At 44.2% G+C, this 17939-nt stretch overlaps 1 protein-coding gene across 1 annotated transcript; it reads right to left on the reverse strand.

Annotated features, from left to right (window-relative positions):
• Positions 1 to 2517: 2517 nt before the first annotated feature.
• Positions 2518 to 15011, reverse strand: LOC117749129 (mitogen-activated protein kinase kinase kinase 14-like). The gene is made up of 15 exons (XM_034559344.1): positions 14962 to 15011; positions 13014 to 13290; positions 12328 to 12403; positions 11136 to 11808; positions 10386 to 10520; positions 10142 to 10271; positions 9927 to 10055; positions 9492 to 9593; positions 8424 to 8587; positions 8195 to 8345; positions 7004 to 7546; positions 4866 to 4969; positions 4661 to 4781; positions 4475 to 4575; positions 2518 to 3085 (listed from the first exon to the last, which is right to left on the reverse strand). Exons 2-15 carry the CDS (start codon positions 13276 to 13278, stop codon positions 2921 to 2923), a joined length of 2859 nt encoding a protein of 952 aa, XP_034415235.1. The 5' UTR covers positions 13279 to 13290; positions 14962 to 15011; the 3' UTR covers positions 2518 to 2920.
• Between the last annotated feature and the right edge of the window lie 2928 nt (positions 15012 to 17939).

Consider the following 17939-nt stretch of genomic DNA (forward strand, 5'->3'; position numbering starts at 1 on the left):
CATATTGTACTTTTTACTGTACTACATCTCAGAGGTACACATTGTACTTTTTACTGTACTTCATCTCAGAGGTACACATTGTACTTTTTACTGTACTACACTTCAGGTACACATTGTACTTTTTACTGTACTACACCTCAGAGGTACACATTGTACTTTTTACTGTACTTCATCTCAGAGGTACACATTGTACTTTTTACTGTACTACATCTCAGGTACACATTGATTGTACTTTTTACTGTACTTCATCTTAGAGGTACACATTGTACTTTTTACTGTACTTCATCTTAGAGGTACACATTGTACTTTTTACTGTACTTCATCTCAGAGGTACACATTGTACTTTTTACTGTACTACATCTCAGGTACACATTGTACTTTTTACTGTACTTCATCTCAGAGGTACACATTGTACTTTTTACTGTACTTCATCTCAGAGGTACACATTGATTGTACTTTTTACTGTACTACACCTCAGGTATACATTGTACTTTTTACTGTAATACATCTCAGAGGTACATATTGTACTTTTTACTGTACTACACCTCAGGTATACATTGTACTTTTTACTGTAATACATCTCAGAGGTACATATTGTACTTTTTACTGTACTACACCTCAGGTACACATTGTACTTTTTACTGTACTACACCTCAGGTACACATTGTACTTTTTACTGTACTACACCTCAGGTATACATTGTACTTTTTACTTTACTTCATCTCAGAGGTACACATTGTACTTTTGACTGTACTACACCTCAGGTACACATTGTACTTTTTACTGTACTACACCTCAGGTACACATTGATTGTACTTTTTACTGTACTACATCTCAGAGGTACATGTTGTACTCTTTAACAGTTTTAGTTTCTGCTCAGATTCTTTATGTCCTTCTTCTTCAGACAAATACACTTTATGGATCAGCTGTAAAATACATCTTCACAAAGCCGACCAGCAGCAAGTTGCTGTGAAAGGTTTTGTGATCATTGTGATATTTCTATATTGGATATTTAATTAAAATGAACTTGACGTCCAACTATTAATGCACAACTCCAGTGAGTGGTGTCTTTCTTCGTGCTCGGCCATGCGTCCTGCTCTGTGCAGGGTGTCGCCCTGCAGGAGCTGAGCTACTGGACACCTGCACCTCGACAAAGACCGGCCAGGTGGCCTCCAGCAGACCAGCACAGGCAGTATGATTCCTGCTGGGTTTTCATGTCTCAGGTCAGAAGGATCTTCATCTGCACATAAATAATCATGTTTTAGAGTTGGAGAAATGTGGATGTTGAGGCCGTAACGAAGGGAATGAGAGTAAAGCTCTCGCTAACAGGTGGGCCCTGTTTAAATATTAACTAGAGGTGGAGCTGCATGACCTCCACAGTCCTCTGACATTTGAAAGGGGAAAAACAAGACGGGTTTTGAGAAATGCTTTGAGTTTGAGTCCAAAAAAACATTTTGACCAGACACCGAAAATCAAGTCTTCATTTAATAAAATATTTTAAGCATTTTGTTTCATATTATGGTGCAAACTTCACCCACAAAGATTGGACTAAAAACTCAAGTGTGTAAATACAGATTTATTTACATAAGATAGTAGAATTTAAACATAAAGCATATAACAAACGTCTTGAACTTGTATGTATAAAAACACCCTTCAATGTGCTAAAATACCAAAACTAACTCCAGACGTGACCTCAGTCCTCACCGCTGGCTGAGCGTCTGTTTTAATTCATCATTTCTCAATGAAAAACCACAACGTGTGGCGTCATAAAGCCGTGAGTCTGAGTCATGTGACCTGATCACGTGATGCACTTTGTGCTGCTTTCTTTATTAGAGCTGTAAAGGCTTCTGGAGGTCGAGAGGCTCCTGTGTCAACGACGGAAAAACAAGCCGCGCAGTTTTATTTTAAATTCTTTTTTATTAAGATATAAAATGTCAGTAACGTTCAAGTAATAAAGTCTTGAGGGCTCATGTATTATTACAGTAATTCGTTGTTTTTAAGCAGCTTCCCTATAAACGGCATTTTAAAAAAGGGCCCCGAGAAACGCGACTCACTTTTCCAGATTACAGAGGAAACAAAGAGGAGAACTGAAAGTATTATAAAGATAAAAACACAGAAAAAACAGCTTCACAAAGAGAAAATCAGCTTTGAAATCACACGTCGCTGATTAAATCACCACTTAAATATTCCTACCAAAAAGCACCAGCTGTCCGGATTTATATTTATATAAATATAAATAATGTGTATGTATATAATTATTAAATAAAATAAATTATAGATATGTATATATCTATATATATAGATATATACATTTTTTTAAATAAATAATATTGTTTATTTATATATTATCTATTTTTTAATAAATGTTATTGTTATAAATATATACATATATATATTATCTATTTAAATAAAATAATTTATATATATGTATATATATATACATATATATAATCTATTTTTTAATAAATAATATTGTTATATATATATATATGAAAAAATATACAAACTGTCCCTGGGATGAGAGCTGAGATGGAAGCTAAGCTAACTGTAGCTAAGACCTGAGGCTACTCCACTACCCAGCATGCTCCTGGCTGTCTGTGAGCAGCGGGAGGTCGGTGACTGTTGCAGAGACCTGGATCCATCGTGGTCCAGGATCAAGGACTCTGCTGGACTCTGTTTACATGATGCACAGTGTTTTTAATGTGAAGACGTCGGCCATATTATGTGACCGGAGAATCAATTTTCAGAAGAAGCTCTTCTGGAACGTCCGCCATGACCATAAATCATCCACGAATCATTGCATATTTATACATATATTTATACTCCCAGTCGTATCAGCACATTACGTCCACATGTGTCTTCAGAGCAATCAATTACTAAATTAGTGCAAAAAATTCAAACAAATCCAAGTTGTTCCTCCTCATTCTCGTAGCTCCAGCTTGCCGTCGGTGACTCTCCACCTCCAGCGCTGGCAGCGGTCCGGAGCAGGAACGCAGCGCAGCCACAGACAAGACTCTCGGATCTCCTGCTCGAAGGACACCGACTTCCTGTCCAGGGTCTCCAACGTGAAGGCTTTGCCCGAGATCTGTCAACGAGAGACCAGACTTTGGGTATCAAGCATCCCCTGAATTATGGTCTGTTTTACTCTAAATTACCATAATTTACTAAATGAACATCACGCTGTATTGAAGAAGACTTGAAACTAGAGATTGAGACCAAAAACTAATGTTTACAATGTTTACTGAGGGAATACATCAAGAGAAGTAGAGTCATTTATATAGACTTCTATACAACCAGAGGAGTCGCCCCCTGGTAGTCAGTAGAGAGAATGCAGCTTTAACACATGAAGCATAGACTTCTATACAACCAGAGGAGTCGCCCCCTGGTGGTCAGGAGAGAGAATGCAGCTTTAACTCATGAAGCATAGACTTCTATACAACCAGAGGAGTCGCCCCCTGGTGGTCAGTAGAGAGAATGCAGCTTTAACACATGAAGCATAGACTTCTATACAACCAGAGGAGTCGCCCCCTGGTGGTCAGGAGAGAGAATGCAGCTTTAACACATGAAGCATAGACTTCTATACAACCAGAGGAGTCGCCCCCTGGTGGTCAGTAGAGAGAATGCAGCTTTAACTCATGAAGCATAGACTTCTATACAACCAGAGGAGTCGCCCCCTGGTGGTCAGGAGAGAGAATGCAGCTTTAACTCATGAAGCATAGACTTCTATACAACCAGAGGAGTCGCCCCCTGGTGGTCAGTAGAGAGAATGCAGCTTTAACACATGAAGCATAGACTTCTATACAACCAGAGGAGTCGCCCCCTGGTGGTCAGGAGAGAGAATGCAGCTTTAACACATGAAGCATAGACTTCTATACAACCAGAGGAGTCGCCCCCTGGTGGTCAGTAGAGAGAATGCAGCTTTAACTCATGAAGCATAGACTTCTATACAACCAGAGGAGTCGCCCCCTGGTGGTCAGGAGAGAGAATGCAGCTTTAGCACATGAAGCATAGACTTCTATACAACCAGAGGAGTCGCCCCCTGGTGGTCAGTAGAGAGAATGCAGCTTTAACACATGAAGCATAGACTTCTATACAACCAGAGGAGTCGCCCCCTGGTGGTCAGGAGAGAGAATGCAGCTTTAACACATGAAGCATAGACTTCTATACAACCAGAGGAGTCGCCCCCTGGTGGTCAGTAGAGAGAATGCAGCTTTAACTCATGAAGCATAGACTTCTATACAACCAGAGGAGTCGCCCCCTGGTGGTCAGGAGAGAGAATGCAGCTTTAGCACATGAAGCATAGACTTCTATACAACCAGAGGAGTCGCCCCCTGGTGGTCAGGAGAGAGAATGCAGCTTTAGCACATGAAGCATAGACTTCTATACAACCAGAGGAGTTGCCCCCTGGTGGTCAGGAGAGAGAATGCAGCTTTATCTGGATACCTGGAAACCATCAACGATCCACGTCTCTCACCTGATCGCTGATCCCGATGGCGACGTGTCCCACTTTGACCTGCCGACGTTCACGGATCCTCAGACACTCGCCCCGGACGTTCTCAATCCAGATGTCAACACCTGCAGCGTCAGAGCGGTGTGAATGACGTTTAAATAAAACACAACCAGAAGTGGAGCGGCGAGTACCTGAGCGCTAGAGTCTCACCTTCGAAGCAGTACGAGGAGGGCTGGTTGTCCGACGCCAACCACTCCAAGTGTCCGTCCGTGTGACTGTTGCTGGAGGAGAAGACTCCGGAGCTCAGGTCATCGGACGAACGATCGGACTCCTGAGAACGAATACGCAGAGAAGGTTTAGCTACTTCAGGGTTGAGATGTTTGGGTACAACACACCTGCATCGACGGACACGCACCTTCTCGGCGTCCATCTGGGACGAGTCCGAGCAGCTGAAACAGGACGGGGGGTCTTCTCGAGGTTCAGGGGACGGGGTCTGGACTGTGGTGGCGAGAGCCGCCTCTAGTGAGGGACAGCAGCGGTTTAGTACCCAGCAACGTGCTCTCATCCCACTAAAGGCTTGAAGGCCGGTGTTTCATCAGGAGTCAGTGAGAAACCTCCCCAGATGATTCATGACATGGAAGACGTTATCTTTTTTTCTGTGCATACATTTCCAGATCAGAAATCTGAACATCGGATAAATTCATGTTCAGAATTCAGGGTGTCAACGACTTTTGGATATCTCTCTTCTATCACTCTATAAAACAGATACATTTTCTCCATGTTTTTATTAATAAATGTGTATAAATGAGTCTCTGAATGCTGTGTGAACAAACCCCTCTGCATAAAGCTTCATAATATATAGTTGTTATTAATAAATGTGTATAAATGAGTCTCTGAATGCTGTGTGAACTAACCCCTCTGCATAAAGCTTCATAATATATAGTTTATATTAATAAATGTGTATAAATGAGTCTCTGAATGCCATGTGAACTAACCCCTCTGCATAAACCTTCATAATATATAGTTTTTATTAATAAATGTGTATAAATGAGTCTCTGAATGCTGTGTGAACTAACCCCTCTGCATAAAGCTTCATAATATATAGTTTATATTAATAAATGTGTATAAATGAGTCTCTGAATGCTGTGTGAACTAACCCCTCTGCATAAAGCTTCATAATATATAGTTTATATTAATAAATGTGTATAAATGAGTCTCTGAATGCCGTGTGAACTAACCCCTCTGCATAAAGCTTCATAATATATAGTTGTTATTAATAAATGTGTATAAATGAGTCTCTGAATGCTGTGTGAACTAACCCCTCTGCATAAAGCTTCATAATATATAGTTTTATTAATAAATGTGTATAACTGAGTCTCTGAATGCTGTGTGAACTAACCCCTCTGCATAAAGCTTCATAATATATAGTTTTATTAATAAATGTGTATAAATGAGTCTCTGAATGCTGTGTGAACTAACCCCTCTGCATAAAGCTTCATAATATATAGTTTTATTAATAAATGTGTATAACTGAGTCTCTGAATGCCATGTGAACTAACCCCTCTGCATAAACCTTCATAATATATAGTTTTTATTAATAAATGTGTATAAATGAGTCTCTGAATGCTGTGTGAACTAACCCCTCTGCATAAAGCTTCATAATATATAGTTTATATTAATAAATGTGTATAAATGAGTCTCTGAATGCTGTGTGAACTAACCCCTCTGCATAAAGCTTCATAATATATAGTTTATATTAATAAATGTGTATAAATGAGTCTCTGAATGCCGTGTGAACTAACCCCTCTGCATAAAGCTTCATAATATATAGTTGTTATTAATAAATGTGTATAAATGAGTCTCTGAATGCTGTGTGAACTAACCCCTCTGCATAAAGCTTCATAATATATAGTTTTATTAATAAATGTGTATAACTGAGTCTCTGAATGCTGTGTGAACTAACCCCTCTGCATAAAGCTTCATAATATATAGTTTTATTAATAAATGTGTATAAATGAGTCTCTGAATGCTGTGTGAACTAACCCCTCTGCATAAAGCTTCATAATATATAGTTTTATTAATAAATGTGTATAACTGAGTCTCTGAATGCTGTGTGAACTAACCTCTCTGCATAAAGCTTCATAATATATAGTTTTTATTAATAAATGTGTATAAATGAGTCTCTGAATGCTGTGTGAACTAACCCCTCTGCATAAAGCTTCATAATATATAGTTTTTATTAATAAATGTGTATAACTGAGTCTCTGAATGCTGTGTGAACTAACCCCTCTGCATAAAGCTTCATAATATATTTATGAATGAACGTGTAAAGTTTGGTGGATGATTCATGACATTGAAGCTGCTGAAGTGGAGATTTATTTTGTTCTCAGACTCTGTGAACAAAGTTTAGTTTTTCCTTTTAAAACTTGTTGTCTTCAACCCTTCAACAACGTTTGATTCATTATAGTCCTTTAAAGATGCAACGCAGGAAACAACTGTATGTGGCAGTATCCCTACAGAAGAAGTAGTTCTGGTGGACTTGGTCTGGCTCACCTTCTCGGAGGCTTTCCTGCTCTGGCTCGGATCCCCATGAGCTGTCGTTGGTCTGTTGGCCTTTTTGCAGCAGAGGGAAAATGCCTCGGAGGGCACGGAGATACTCTGTAGACACGGACGAGTCCCACTCTTCTTCCTCCTCCTCCTCTTCCTCCCCTTCCTCCTCCCAGTCCCCCTCGTAGTCCCTGTCACTCTTCGGCCACTTTCCCTGAACCTGCTCCTCCTCGGCCATGTAAATATCGACCTCTGAGTCGGAGCCGGTGTCCCAGTAATCGTCCTGCAGCGGTTGAGGCCGGGACTCCCATTCCCTGGTGAGGGAGTCGGTCTCCGCCTCGGAGTCTTGGTCCGAGTCTCCGTCCCTCCAGTCGGTGCTGTCCTCGTCCACCGCCGTTGTCCTCCAGGGGCTCACCCAGTACATCGTGGTCGATGGTTTCGTTGGGTTGATCCCGGGGGACAAGGAGAAGGGCGTATCCTCATTCTGGCTCTTGTCATTCTGCAGCTTCTCGCGGGCACTTTTCACGGACCAGGGGCTCAGACCGCCGACTGTGGAGCGAATGTACAGACCTCAGTGATGCAGATAATGTGGCAACAACAGTACGGTGTTGAGATTGAGAACGTTTAGTTTCACACCTGAAAAACAATTCTGAGATTATGTTGACAATTGCGTCACAAGAAAACGTGTTTTGGAGTGCCTCAGGTCACAATCCTGGGTCCTCTTACTTTCCCTATACCACGTTATTTACTGCCGTGGTGTCTTCTTTAACTGTTTCTGTTGAGGACGCATCTTAATTTGTGCAAATCACTTTTTACCTGCCTCACTCAAAAAGGTGAAGGCAGAGTGTTCACAACTTTACCAGCTTTTACAGCTTTGCATGACCAGGCACCTTGATATTCCATATATTCAACATAATACCATGAATGTTGTTGGTATTATTGGGCTGTGGTTTCCTGTTCTGGTTGTGAAGTCCTTTGTCATTTTTAGTTTTCTACGTAAAGCATCTTGTAATATTGTTCCAGTATTGCTTGACATTCGTTCCCACACCAAGAGGTTTATGTTTCTATGGTACGGTTGTTTTTCTGGTCGTCAGCAGGATTACGGGGAAAACTACAATTTCACGGTTCAAGGGTAGAAGTAAAAAAGAATAACTAAACAACATCATAAGATGATTCTTGAACATGCAACACATCGACCTGCTCTGAGGGCCTTCGTGGTCTTCCTCCGGAGCTCCTTTGCCGACGCCCGTCTGTCCGGATCCTTCTGGAGTCCGGCCCTGAACACCTTGGCTGTGAAGTTGTTGCAGGTGGACGGCACCTCCCACAGAGGAGGAGGCTCGTTGACGATCTGACCAACGCACACGGCGGCAAACGTGAGAAAAGACCTCGGCGCAACATGTCCGCTCGAGGGGAGGACGACGCTCACCTGGAGGCACAGCGGATGGGAGTAGTAGCGTATCCACGGGTGGCGTCCGTTGAGCATGTGCAGAAGCATGCAGCAGCTGCTCCACACGTCCGCCTCGCCACGCGGCCGATCCCCTCGAGCCACCTCGGGGGCCATGTGGGTCTCCGTGCCGGGGAAGGCGGCTCCTACGACGACAAGCACCGAGTTCACGGCTCCTTCACGGCTCGGTGATCATGCTGCTGTGGTTTGTATGAACACCTTTCTGAGGCGAGATATTGGTTTTCTGTGCATGCATATTGAGTTCAGGCAAAATATTTTCTTTATTATTTTTCTTTTGGAGCCGATGACTTAAAGCAACTTTTGTAAAACATAAATAAAAACACATTCTTTATTTTACAAATAAAACCCTGAATTCATAAGAAAGCAAACAGCTCAGTTCAATACACTGCTCCACCCTCACTGGGTCTGGTATGACCGCTAGCTTACGGTGGCTAATACGGATTAGCAAGCTTTAGGTTGATATTGCTGTTTAAATAACATTATTGCACTCTATATGGGAAAGTAATTTCTAATCGGTGTTCTGTTAGCGTTAATTTTAAGCCGTTCTGTTACAGCAGCTTGTTTCTCTTTTTGTGAAATCTGATCAATGCTAAATGTATAAAAATGGTGTAAATAAAGAATTTTGTCTTCTTTTGTAGTTATTTAAAGGGCCAGTGTGCAGCATTTCGGGGGTCTATTAGCAGACATGGAATATAATATTCATATCTATGTTTTCATGTAAAATCACCTCGCTTTGAAAGAACTCCTTATATCTCCAAAGGGAGCGGGTTCTCTTCAAGGACCGCCATGTTTCTGAGCCACAGTGGACAATCCCACCACTGGATCTAGAGGGAGCCTTTTAATGTTTTTAGGTTACCTGAAGGCCACACAGTCGTCCAACACGCTCAGACAGGGAGGATAGGGGCCGCTAGATGCCACTAAATCCTCCACACTGAACCTTTCAAGTTAATCAATGTCACCGAGCCCAGTAGTGTGATCAATGCACATCAATATCTAATGTGTATCGCTGACTTGTTAGACTTCACTCACCCCTGAATGCGTCGCTCCCTCCATCGTCACCTGATGTCTCTGAGAGGCCAAAGTCACAGAGGAAGGTGTCTCTGCAGTCTGCAGACAGCAGCACGTTGTCAACTGGAAGGAAATCAACATGACAATAAAGAAGCCCTTTAAAAGGGCCGCATGGACACAAAAAACTGGAATTGATAAAGTATTCCGATCCTTTGAATATATAAACATATAAACATAATAAGATATCGCATTACAAGTAAAAGGCCTGAAAAGTACAGAAGCTGTAGTGGTTGTTATGATGGATGAGGTTGTTCTCATATTATCTGCAGCTATAGCTGTCAAATATATGACATATGTTCACCTAATAATCAGCAAACCATCCAGCAGACACGGAGCAGCCTGCTGACACATATATGTCCACTATAAAAATGTATATCCAAAGTATCAAGAACATACCTTTGACATCCAGGTGAAGGATACGTCTGTGGTGCAGGTGCTCTAGTGCCCCCAGTGACTGGTGGAGGTAGTGCAGGGCCAAATCCTCAGGAAGGGAGTTCATGTCCTTCACAAGCTGGGCCAAACATGCTGGAGAAGAAGTTTTGGACAATTCTTTCACGTTTTTAACACTGCAATCTGGGATCTGAGCTGTGTATTTATTTGTTGTTGTTTACCTGGCTTCAGGTCCATGAAGAGCACGACGTTGGGGCCCTCCCTCACGGCCCCAAAGAGCTCCACCACCCGAGGAGAGTTGAGAGCGCTCCACGCGCTCACCTCCTCGCTGCTGAAGTGACTCAGTGGGATCTGAGATCAGCGGACAACAATGTGCTTCAGTCACTTTGAACTCCATCACCATTTGGGTGGTGCACATCCGGACTTGTTTTTTCTTAATAAATGACTCACTCTTTCCCGGCTTACCCTCTTGGCAGCACATTTGAATCCAGTCCGTTTGTCCCGGACACAGAAGACGTCGCCGTACGAGCCGTTCTGGATGTGGTGAAGGACGCAGTACTCCTCGCCCTCCCGGTACCGACAACCGCCGGGCTGAAGTTGCTGAAGCACGGCATGAAAAGTGCAAATGACAGAAGGTTAAATCAACACAGACAGGTGTGTCCTGTCGGTCGTCAAAGGACAAACACCTGCTTCCACTGACAGTAAGTACAATGCTGAGGTACCTTTACTTCAATTAAAGTCGCTATAATCCAAAATGTATACAAACATATCATCGAATCGCTCTATGAGTGATGTGAAGCTGTTCATGGAGACAAATCCACAGACTTGAAGCTTTCATCATATTCGAGAGCGTTGTTGTGGTTTTTACGGCCCAAATATGACATGTTTTAGTTTCTGTGGACTTCCTGCTCGGCAGCAGACAGCAGACGGACCCAGTTACCGACCAGCTTGTAAACACAGTGGAGCATTTAGCAGCTAACGAGACAGACGTCTCCCTCAGGAGGTGGTGGAGACCAAAAACAGAGCTAAAAGTCAGTAAAAACTCCCCATGGAACCCTGTCTCCTAGAAAATACTTCCCAAATATGTTGGACTGACAAAACGCAAACGGGATCACAAATCGAACGGTTGAAACTTTTACAGTGTTGGTAGATTATAACGGGATCACGGCATATTATCATCATACGGTGCTCATAAAGTGGATGTAAATGTCTCACGTGATGAAACACGAGTCCTTCGTTCACAGGCGCGCTGCTCTCCCAGTCGTCCGCAGACCGTTTGATCAAATCTCTAAAGAAAGGTGAAGCGAAGAGCTTCGGCAGGCGCGTCACTCGGCCTCTCAGGCCGCGCAGAACCGTGTCGATGTCGCCCGTGTCATTCACACCGAGCTTTGGGCTTTGCACACACCCTGTCGAGTCTGAATGAGAGGAGGAGGTAAAACCAGACACCTGCATCAGGTCAAAGGCTAAGTTTGACATTCTGTCTCCGTCCTCTGCGGCGCAGGACGAGTCCGACTCGCTTTCGTGAGAGTAAACGGACTCAGAGTCCCGGTTCAGGCTGCAGTCAGAGTCCGAGCCTCCTCTGTAACAGTCCTCCGACAGCGACGCATCCTCTGCTCCGTGGCTGCAGTCGGTAAACTGAGGAGGAGGCGGGATGATGTGAGCCGGGGTCGACGTCGTCGACTCTCTGCTCGCGGACTTCAGCCAATCGAGATCCTGCACCCAGAGCCCCGGGATGATTGGAGGCCGCCCCCCGTCCCCCTGGCTCCGTCTTACGGCTTTCCTGCGTTGTTTCCTCTGGAGGTGGTGGAGCGGGAGTTTGGCCGCCACGTCGGAGTCCTCCTCCTCGTCCTCGGTGTCACTCAGGAGGGCAGTTTCCACGCTGAGAGACCTTTAGGCGATACAGAATATAACAACGGCAGGAAGTAAAACAAATTGAGAAGCACGGGGGCAATTAAATACACAATAAAACAGGAAGTGAAGTATAGAGTCCATATGACTCAGCACACTAATCAGGAGGCAACCTGCATCATGAAGCCGATGCTTTAAGTGTTAAAGCTGCATTCTCTCTCCTGACCACCAGGGGGCGACTCCTCTGGTTGTATAGAAGTCTATGCTTCATGTGTTAAAGCTGCATTCTCTCTCCTGACCACCAGGGGGCGACTCCTCTGGTTGTATAGAAGTCTATGCTTCATGTGTTAAAGCTGCATTCTCTCTCCTGACCACCAGGGGGCGACTCCTCTGGTTGTATAGAAGTCTATGCTTCATGTGTTAAAGCTGCATTCTCTCTCCTGACCACCAGGGGGCGACTCCTCTGGTTGTATAGAAGTCTATGCTTCATGTGTTAAAGCTGCATTCTCTCTCCTGACCACCAGGGGGCGACTCCTCTGGTTGTATAGAAGTGAGGTACCTGTGCTTCTCGAGCAGCTGAGCTCTGGGGTGGAGGCTCTGTGTGTCGGTGGGACTGAACTCCTGGAAGTCTTCTCCTGGAACAGAAACACGTTTAGCTTCATAGAAACTGTGACGCAAGAAATCATTCAGTCAAAAACCACAACGAGGGTCGAGGAGGAAGTTCTTACACTCTTACACTTCACAAACTGATACAAAAGTTAATCTGCTCACCCAACTCGCCACCAGAAGACGAATAAGAATATGTTCCCAGAATGTTGAAATACTCCTTTAACATCAAAGCTTAAAGTAAAACAACAAAACCCGAAATTCTCATATTTACGACCAGACATAAAAGCCAAACTTGGTATTTTAAATCGAAGTAGCAGAGGTTGAAAGGTCCTGACTTGTAGCCTCTGCAGTGGCATAAGTTAGGCTTCAAAAAACCCTGGATCCTACATGTCCCATAATGCACCTCACTAGCATCCCTTCATGCCCACCTTCACCCACTTTGGCGTGTTTGTTTCAGTGCACTCAAGGTACGCACGTGAGTGTTAGCATCTGAAGCTAAAGGTAGAAACACATCACATGGAGGTTTTTACTCATATCTCTAAAGTCCATCCTGCACACATATTATTGATTATTGATGATTCCAGTGATGAATCCACGACTCATTGGGGGTCACACAACGTTCATTGATCCACGTACTCTCCGCCTGTGCCACGATGGAGACGCATTGGTTCTCCTCGTCGGCGTCCCACCCCTCTGCGACCGCGTGATTGGCCGCGCTGCGCCGCATCACCCGACTCAGATGAGGGCCGACGGCCTCGACCAGCGAGTCCTTCTCCTCCTCGCGTCCTCGGCCGCTTTCCTCTTTGCCGAGGAAAGAGAGTCGGGATCCTCCGGTCACGATGACGAACGGCGTGTTGGAGTCGAACATCCGCGGTATGGCCATCTCTCCGTCGCCGAGCATCTGCTGTGAGAGCTGAGAGAGGACGGACAGGAAGAAGAGCTTTTACAGGACACGAGTGGTGACTCGTGAGAGGCAGCTGAGGGTCAGAGACTCCTCTATTACCTCCATGTGATGATGTATTGCTCAATAATATATACGTGGAATACGTTGTTCGGTTTGTTGATTTGTTCGTCGGCTTCTCAGCAAGATTACGGAAAAACTAGCGGCCCGATTTTTATGAAACTTGGTGTAGAACGGGTGTAACAGGCGACTCCTCTGGTTGTATAGAAGTCTATGCTTCATGTGTTAAAGCTGCATTCTCTCTCCTGACCACCAGGGGGCGACTCCTCTGGTTGTATAGAAGTCTATGCTTCATGTGTTAAAGCTGCATTCTCTCTCCTGACCACCAGGGGGCGACTCCTCTGGTTGTATAGAAGTCTATGTTTCATGTGTTAAAGCTGCATTCTCTCTCCTGACCACCAGGGGGCGACTCCTCTGGTTGTATAGAAGTCTATGTTTCATGTGTTAAAGCTGCATTCTCTCTCCTGACCACCAGGGGGCGACTCCTCTGGTTGTATAGAAGTCTATGCTTCATGTGTTAAAGCTGCATTCTCTCTCCTGACCACCAGGGGGCGACTCCTCTGGTTGTATAGAAGTCTATGTTTCATGTGTTAAAGCTGCATTCTCTCTCCTGACCACCAGGGGGCGACTCCTCTGGTTGTATAGAAGTCTATGCTTCATGTGTTAAAGCTGCATTCTCTCTCCTGACCACCAGGGGGCGACTCCTCTGGTTGTATAGAAGTCTATGCTTCATGTGTTAAAGCTGCATTCTCTCTCCTGACCACCAGGGGGCGACTCCTCTGGTTGTATAGAAGTCTTTGCTTCATGGGTTAAAGCTGCATTCTCTCTCCTGACCACCAGGGAGTTATGGCGACATGTTGTATTTGACCTGTTTATCTCATTGTCACCATGGCGATACTAAGTGTCGATTGATCATATCAGAGGCTCCTCTTCACCAATGGAACAGCAGCAGCAGCACATTTGTAATTGGTATTTGCGGTGGCGGGGCGTGAGCGACCAGACACCGGCGTATAAATAGCCGCGTTCCTTCCACCGCGCCGGGCCAGCTGTCGGAGTCGCTCGTCCTCAAACGCTCGCCGAGTTTGACAGCGAATACCAGAGGGCTTCAAAACACACGCTTCCCACGCACAGCGGCGGCCCTGAAGGCCTCGTTGACTCCCAAGTTCATGGAACTGTGAAACTAAAGCTACAAATACTCTATAAATGTGACATTTCCGGAGCGGTTTCTAATGAATAAACATGTCGAAGGAACAATAAAACACATTCTGTTAAATTAAATTAACTTAAATAAAAAGTCCAAGTCATTAAACATAAGGTACAAAAGGAAACCTTTAATAACTTATTTGCTTGTTGCAGCAGCACAAGCAAATAAATAAAGATGAATTGAAATAGATGAATAAATATCTAACGAGAGTTACATCAAACTAAAATATAAATAAAAATACAAAACAAGAGCTTTTGAGTTTGATAATCAATATTTTAAAATTTGAACTCGTACAATGGTGAGACCCGATCACACAAGATCATTGATCCCATCCCAATCACAGCCTAACTCCCATGATGCACCACTCCCTGCACTTCCTGTCTGCTCATCCGTGACCTGAACACAAAGAACACATTTACCTCAGAGAAGAGACGACGAGAGGCCTCGCTGCAGGAGAAGGAGAAGAAGAGGAGGAGGAGAAGAAGAAGAAGAAGAAGGAGAAGAAGAAGAAGGAGGAGAAGAAGGAGAAGGAGGAGAAGAAGAAGAAGAAGAAGAAGAAGAAGAAGGAGAAGGAGGAGGAGAAGAAGAAGAAGGAGAAGGAGGAGGAGAAGGAGGAGGAGAAGAAGAAGAAGGAGAAGGAGGAGGAGAAGAGGAAGAAGAAGAAGAAGAAGAAGAAGAAGAAGAAGAAGAAGAAGAAGAAGAAGAAGAAGAAGAAGAAGAAGAAGAAGAAGAAGAAGAAGAAGAAGAAGGAGAAGAAGAAGAAGAAGAAGAAGAAGGAGAAGAAGAGTCCCGACTGTCCTCCTCTCCGTCCTGTGTGTCAATGTGACCGACCGGTTCTCTGCAGCCTCTGCTGATTGGTCGACCACGTGTGTGAGTTATGAACTCTCACACCTCAGTAACCCCGCCCCCTCAGCACACACACACACACACACACACACACACACACACACACAGTAAGTGCTAGTACTTTCCTTTATAAAATGTGAAATTTTATGTTTTGAGTTGTTTTTGTTTGTTTTATTTATTTTGTATTGTCTGGATTATATCTGATTATTTTGTGACTTTGCTTTCTTTGCACTTTGACAAAAATGTATAAAATAAACAACACAGCTGTTTATAAAAGTAAAGCTGAAATTATTATTATTATTATCATTATTATTCATTTAGGAGCTGACGGACAGAAAGTTAATTGGCAATTAATTGAATGCCTGTTTAATATTTTTTAATGGAAAGACATTAAATACTCGAAATGTATACTTAAAAAATTATTGTAATAATTAAATTCCTAATAGAAATATAGATAAAACGTAAATCTAGTTAAACAAGTAAACTAAAATAATAGTAATACTTTAAAAAGCATATTTATGTTTCACCAATAATATAAAAAAACAGAAACAACAAGAAGTTTTCTAGGTTTTCTACTGTGTGTGTGTGTGTGTGCGTGTTCATGCGTGTGTGTGTGTGTTCGTGTTCATGCGTGTGTGTGTGTGTTCGTGTTCATGCGTGTGTGTGTGTGTTCGTGCGTGCGTGTGTGTGTGTGTTCGTGCGTGCGTGCGTGCGTGCGTGAGTGCGTGCGTGCGTGCGTGCGTGCGTGCGTGCGTGCGTGCGTGCGTGTGTGTGTGCGTGTGTGTGTTCGTGCGTGAGTGAGTGCGTGCGTGCGTGCGTGCGTGCGTGCGTGCGTGCGTGCGTGCGTGTGTGTGTTCGTGCGTGAGTGAGTGCGTGCGTGCGTGAGTGCGTGCGTGCGTGCGTGCGTGCGTGCGTGAGTGAGTGCGTGCGTGCGTGCGTGAGTGCGTGCGTGCGTGAGTGCGTGCGTGCGTGCGTGCGTGAGTGAGTGCGTGCGTGCGTGCGTGCGTGCGTGCGTGAGTGAGTGCGTGCGTGCGTGCGTGAGTGCGTGCGTGCGTGAGTGCGTGCGTGCGTGCGTGCGTGAGTGAGTGCGTGCGGTCCAAGAAAGGGTCCAAGTCTGGCCCTTTTGGAAGATGAAATGCAAAAGTATGTTACATATATGGTTAATCTACATAAAAGAATATCCACATATGTTTCTGACAGGCAAACAAAAGAGGAGGTGCAGGAGAGGCTTGATGAGCAAAAAAGGAACACAGTGCAACCTGGAGACAAGGTGTTCGTGAAGGTGTTTAGAAGGAAGTGGTATAACGAACGCCGGGAAGGACCATTTGAAGTAGTTCGCAGTACTGGAACCGCGGTCCAGGTGAAAGGGTCTCCAACGTCATATCATTTATCACATTGTGTCAAAGCACCAAGTGAAGAGGCGCCACATTCACAGATTCAAGATGCTGAAGGTTCCAGAAAGCCCAAAGACAATGTGGAAGAACATACACCAGACAGGGAGGTGCATGCAGATCCCCAGAGTCAGAACTCAGAAGGAGAGATTGCCCAAGTTGTGGAAAATGTTGATGTTCCTGTGCACATTCCTGATGATGCCAGAAATGACATGGCAGTGGATGAACGGGAAAGAAGATTTAGCGACATTGTCTTTCAACGTGTCCCAGACACAGCAGGACCTAGTTCAGTTGCCTGCGAAGCGCCAGAGATATCAAAGGGCGGTGACTCCGCCGCAGGACAACTCAAGGATCCAGTTAGACAAAGGAGCCCAAGGCCGGTGAGGAAAAAGGTTAAACCAAACCGTTACTAGAACCAGGGTTGAAGTAACCTTGGGGAAGTCAGTTCAGCTTCTATGTCAGTGTACAGTAGAAAATAGTGGTGAAGGGAAACTTAGAGTTGAGTGGGAAGATAGCCATGGTAGGGTTCTAGTTCTGTCAGAGTCATTACCAGTAGGGAAGTACACATTACTTAATGACAAAAAGAGCCTGAAGGTTGAGGGAGATTGTAGTCTTTATGTACATAGGCCACAACAGGAAGATCAAGGCGATTATAGGTGTTCTTTTTACGATCCACATTTTGGGAGTGAGCGGTACGAGTTAGGATTTAGAGTTCACATAGTGTCTCTAGTGATACTAGGGGAGAATAAGAGTAGAGGCCTCCAAGATGCTGGGGAAACGAGTGAATCAGCAACGATGACATCAACTCTCCAGACGAAAGCTGGGAAAATGGAAGATAAATCTACCATTTCAATGTTAAAAGCTATTGAAGGTATAAATGTATCACATTTAACTACAACGGCACCTCAGATTGTGTCTATAACGTCACCTCCATCAACTGCTGTGATCAGAGTTAAGCTAGGAGGAACAGTTTACCTTCCTTGCCAATGTGGAGGATGGAATGTTGGTAGCAACAGTCTAAGTGGGAAAATAGTCGTGGTGAAGATTTGTTGTTGACAAAACCTGGAGATGGCATTGTGTCTCGTAAACAAAGGAAGTATATTTTGTATAATGATGTGAAGTGGTTGAAAACTAGAGGGGATTGTTCACTTGTCCTGCGT

The sequence above is a fragment of the Cyclopterus lumpus genome, chromosome 19 (genome assembly GCF_009769545.1).
Source record: "Cyclopterus lumpus isolate fCycLum1 chromosome 19, fCycLum1.pri, whole genome shotgun sequence".
Classification (NCBI taxonomy): Eukaryota; Metazoa; Chordata; class Actinopteri; order Perciformes; family Cyclopteridae; genus Cyclopterus; species Cyclopterus lumpus.

What these genes read in the sequence shown, in the direction of transcription:
- LOC117749129 (XM_034559344.1), bottom strand. Translation starts at nt 13,278, where the DNA reads ATGCTCGGCGACGGAGAGATGGCCATACCGCGGATGTTCGACTCCAAC. An exon ending in CAGCTGCTCGAGAAGCACAG is followed by an intron (nt 11,809 to 12,327) that starts GTACCTCACTTC and finishes TATCGCCTAAAG; the next exon opens with GTCTCTCAGCGTGGAAACTG. An exon ending in CTTCATGGACCTGAAGCCAG is followed by an intron (nt 10,056 to 10,141) that starts GTAAACAACAAC and finishes CTTCTTCTCCAG; the next exon opens with CATGTTTGGCCCAGCTTGTG.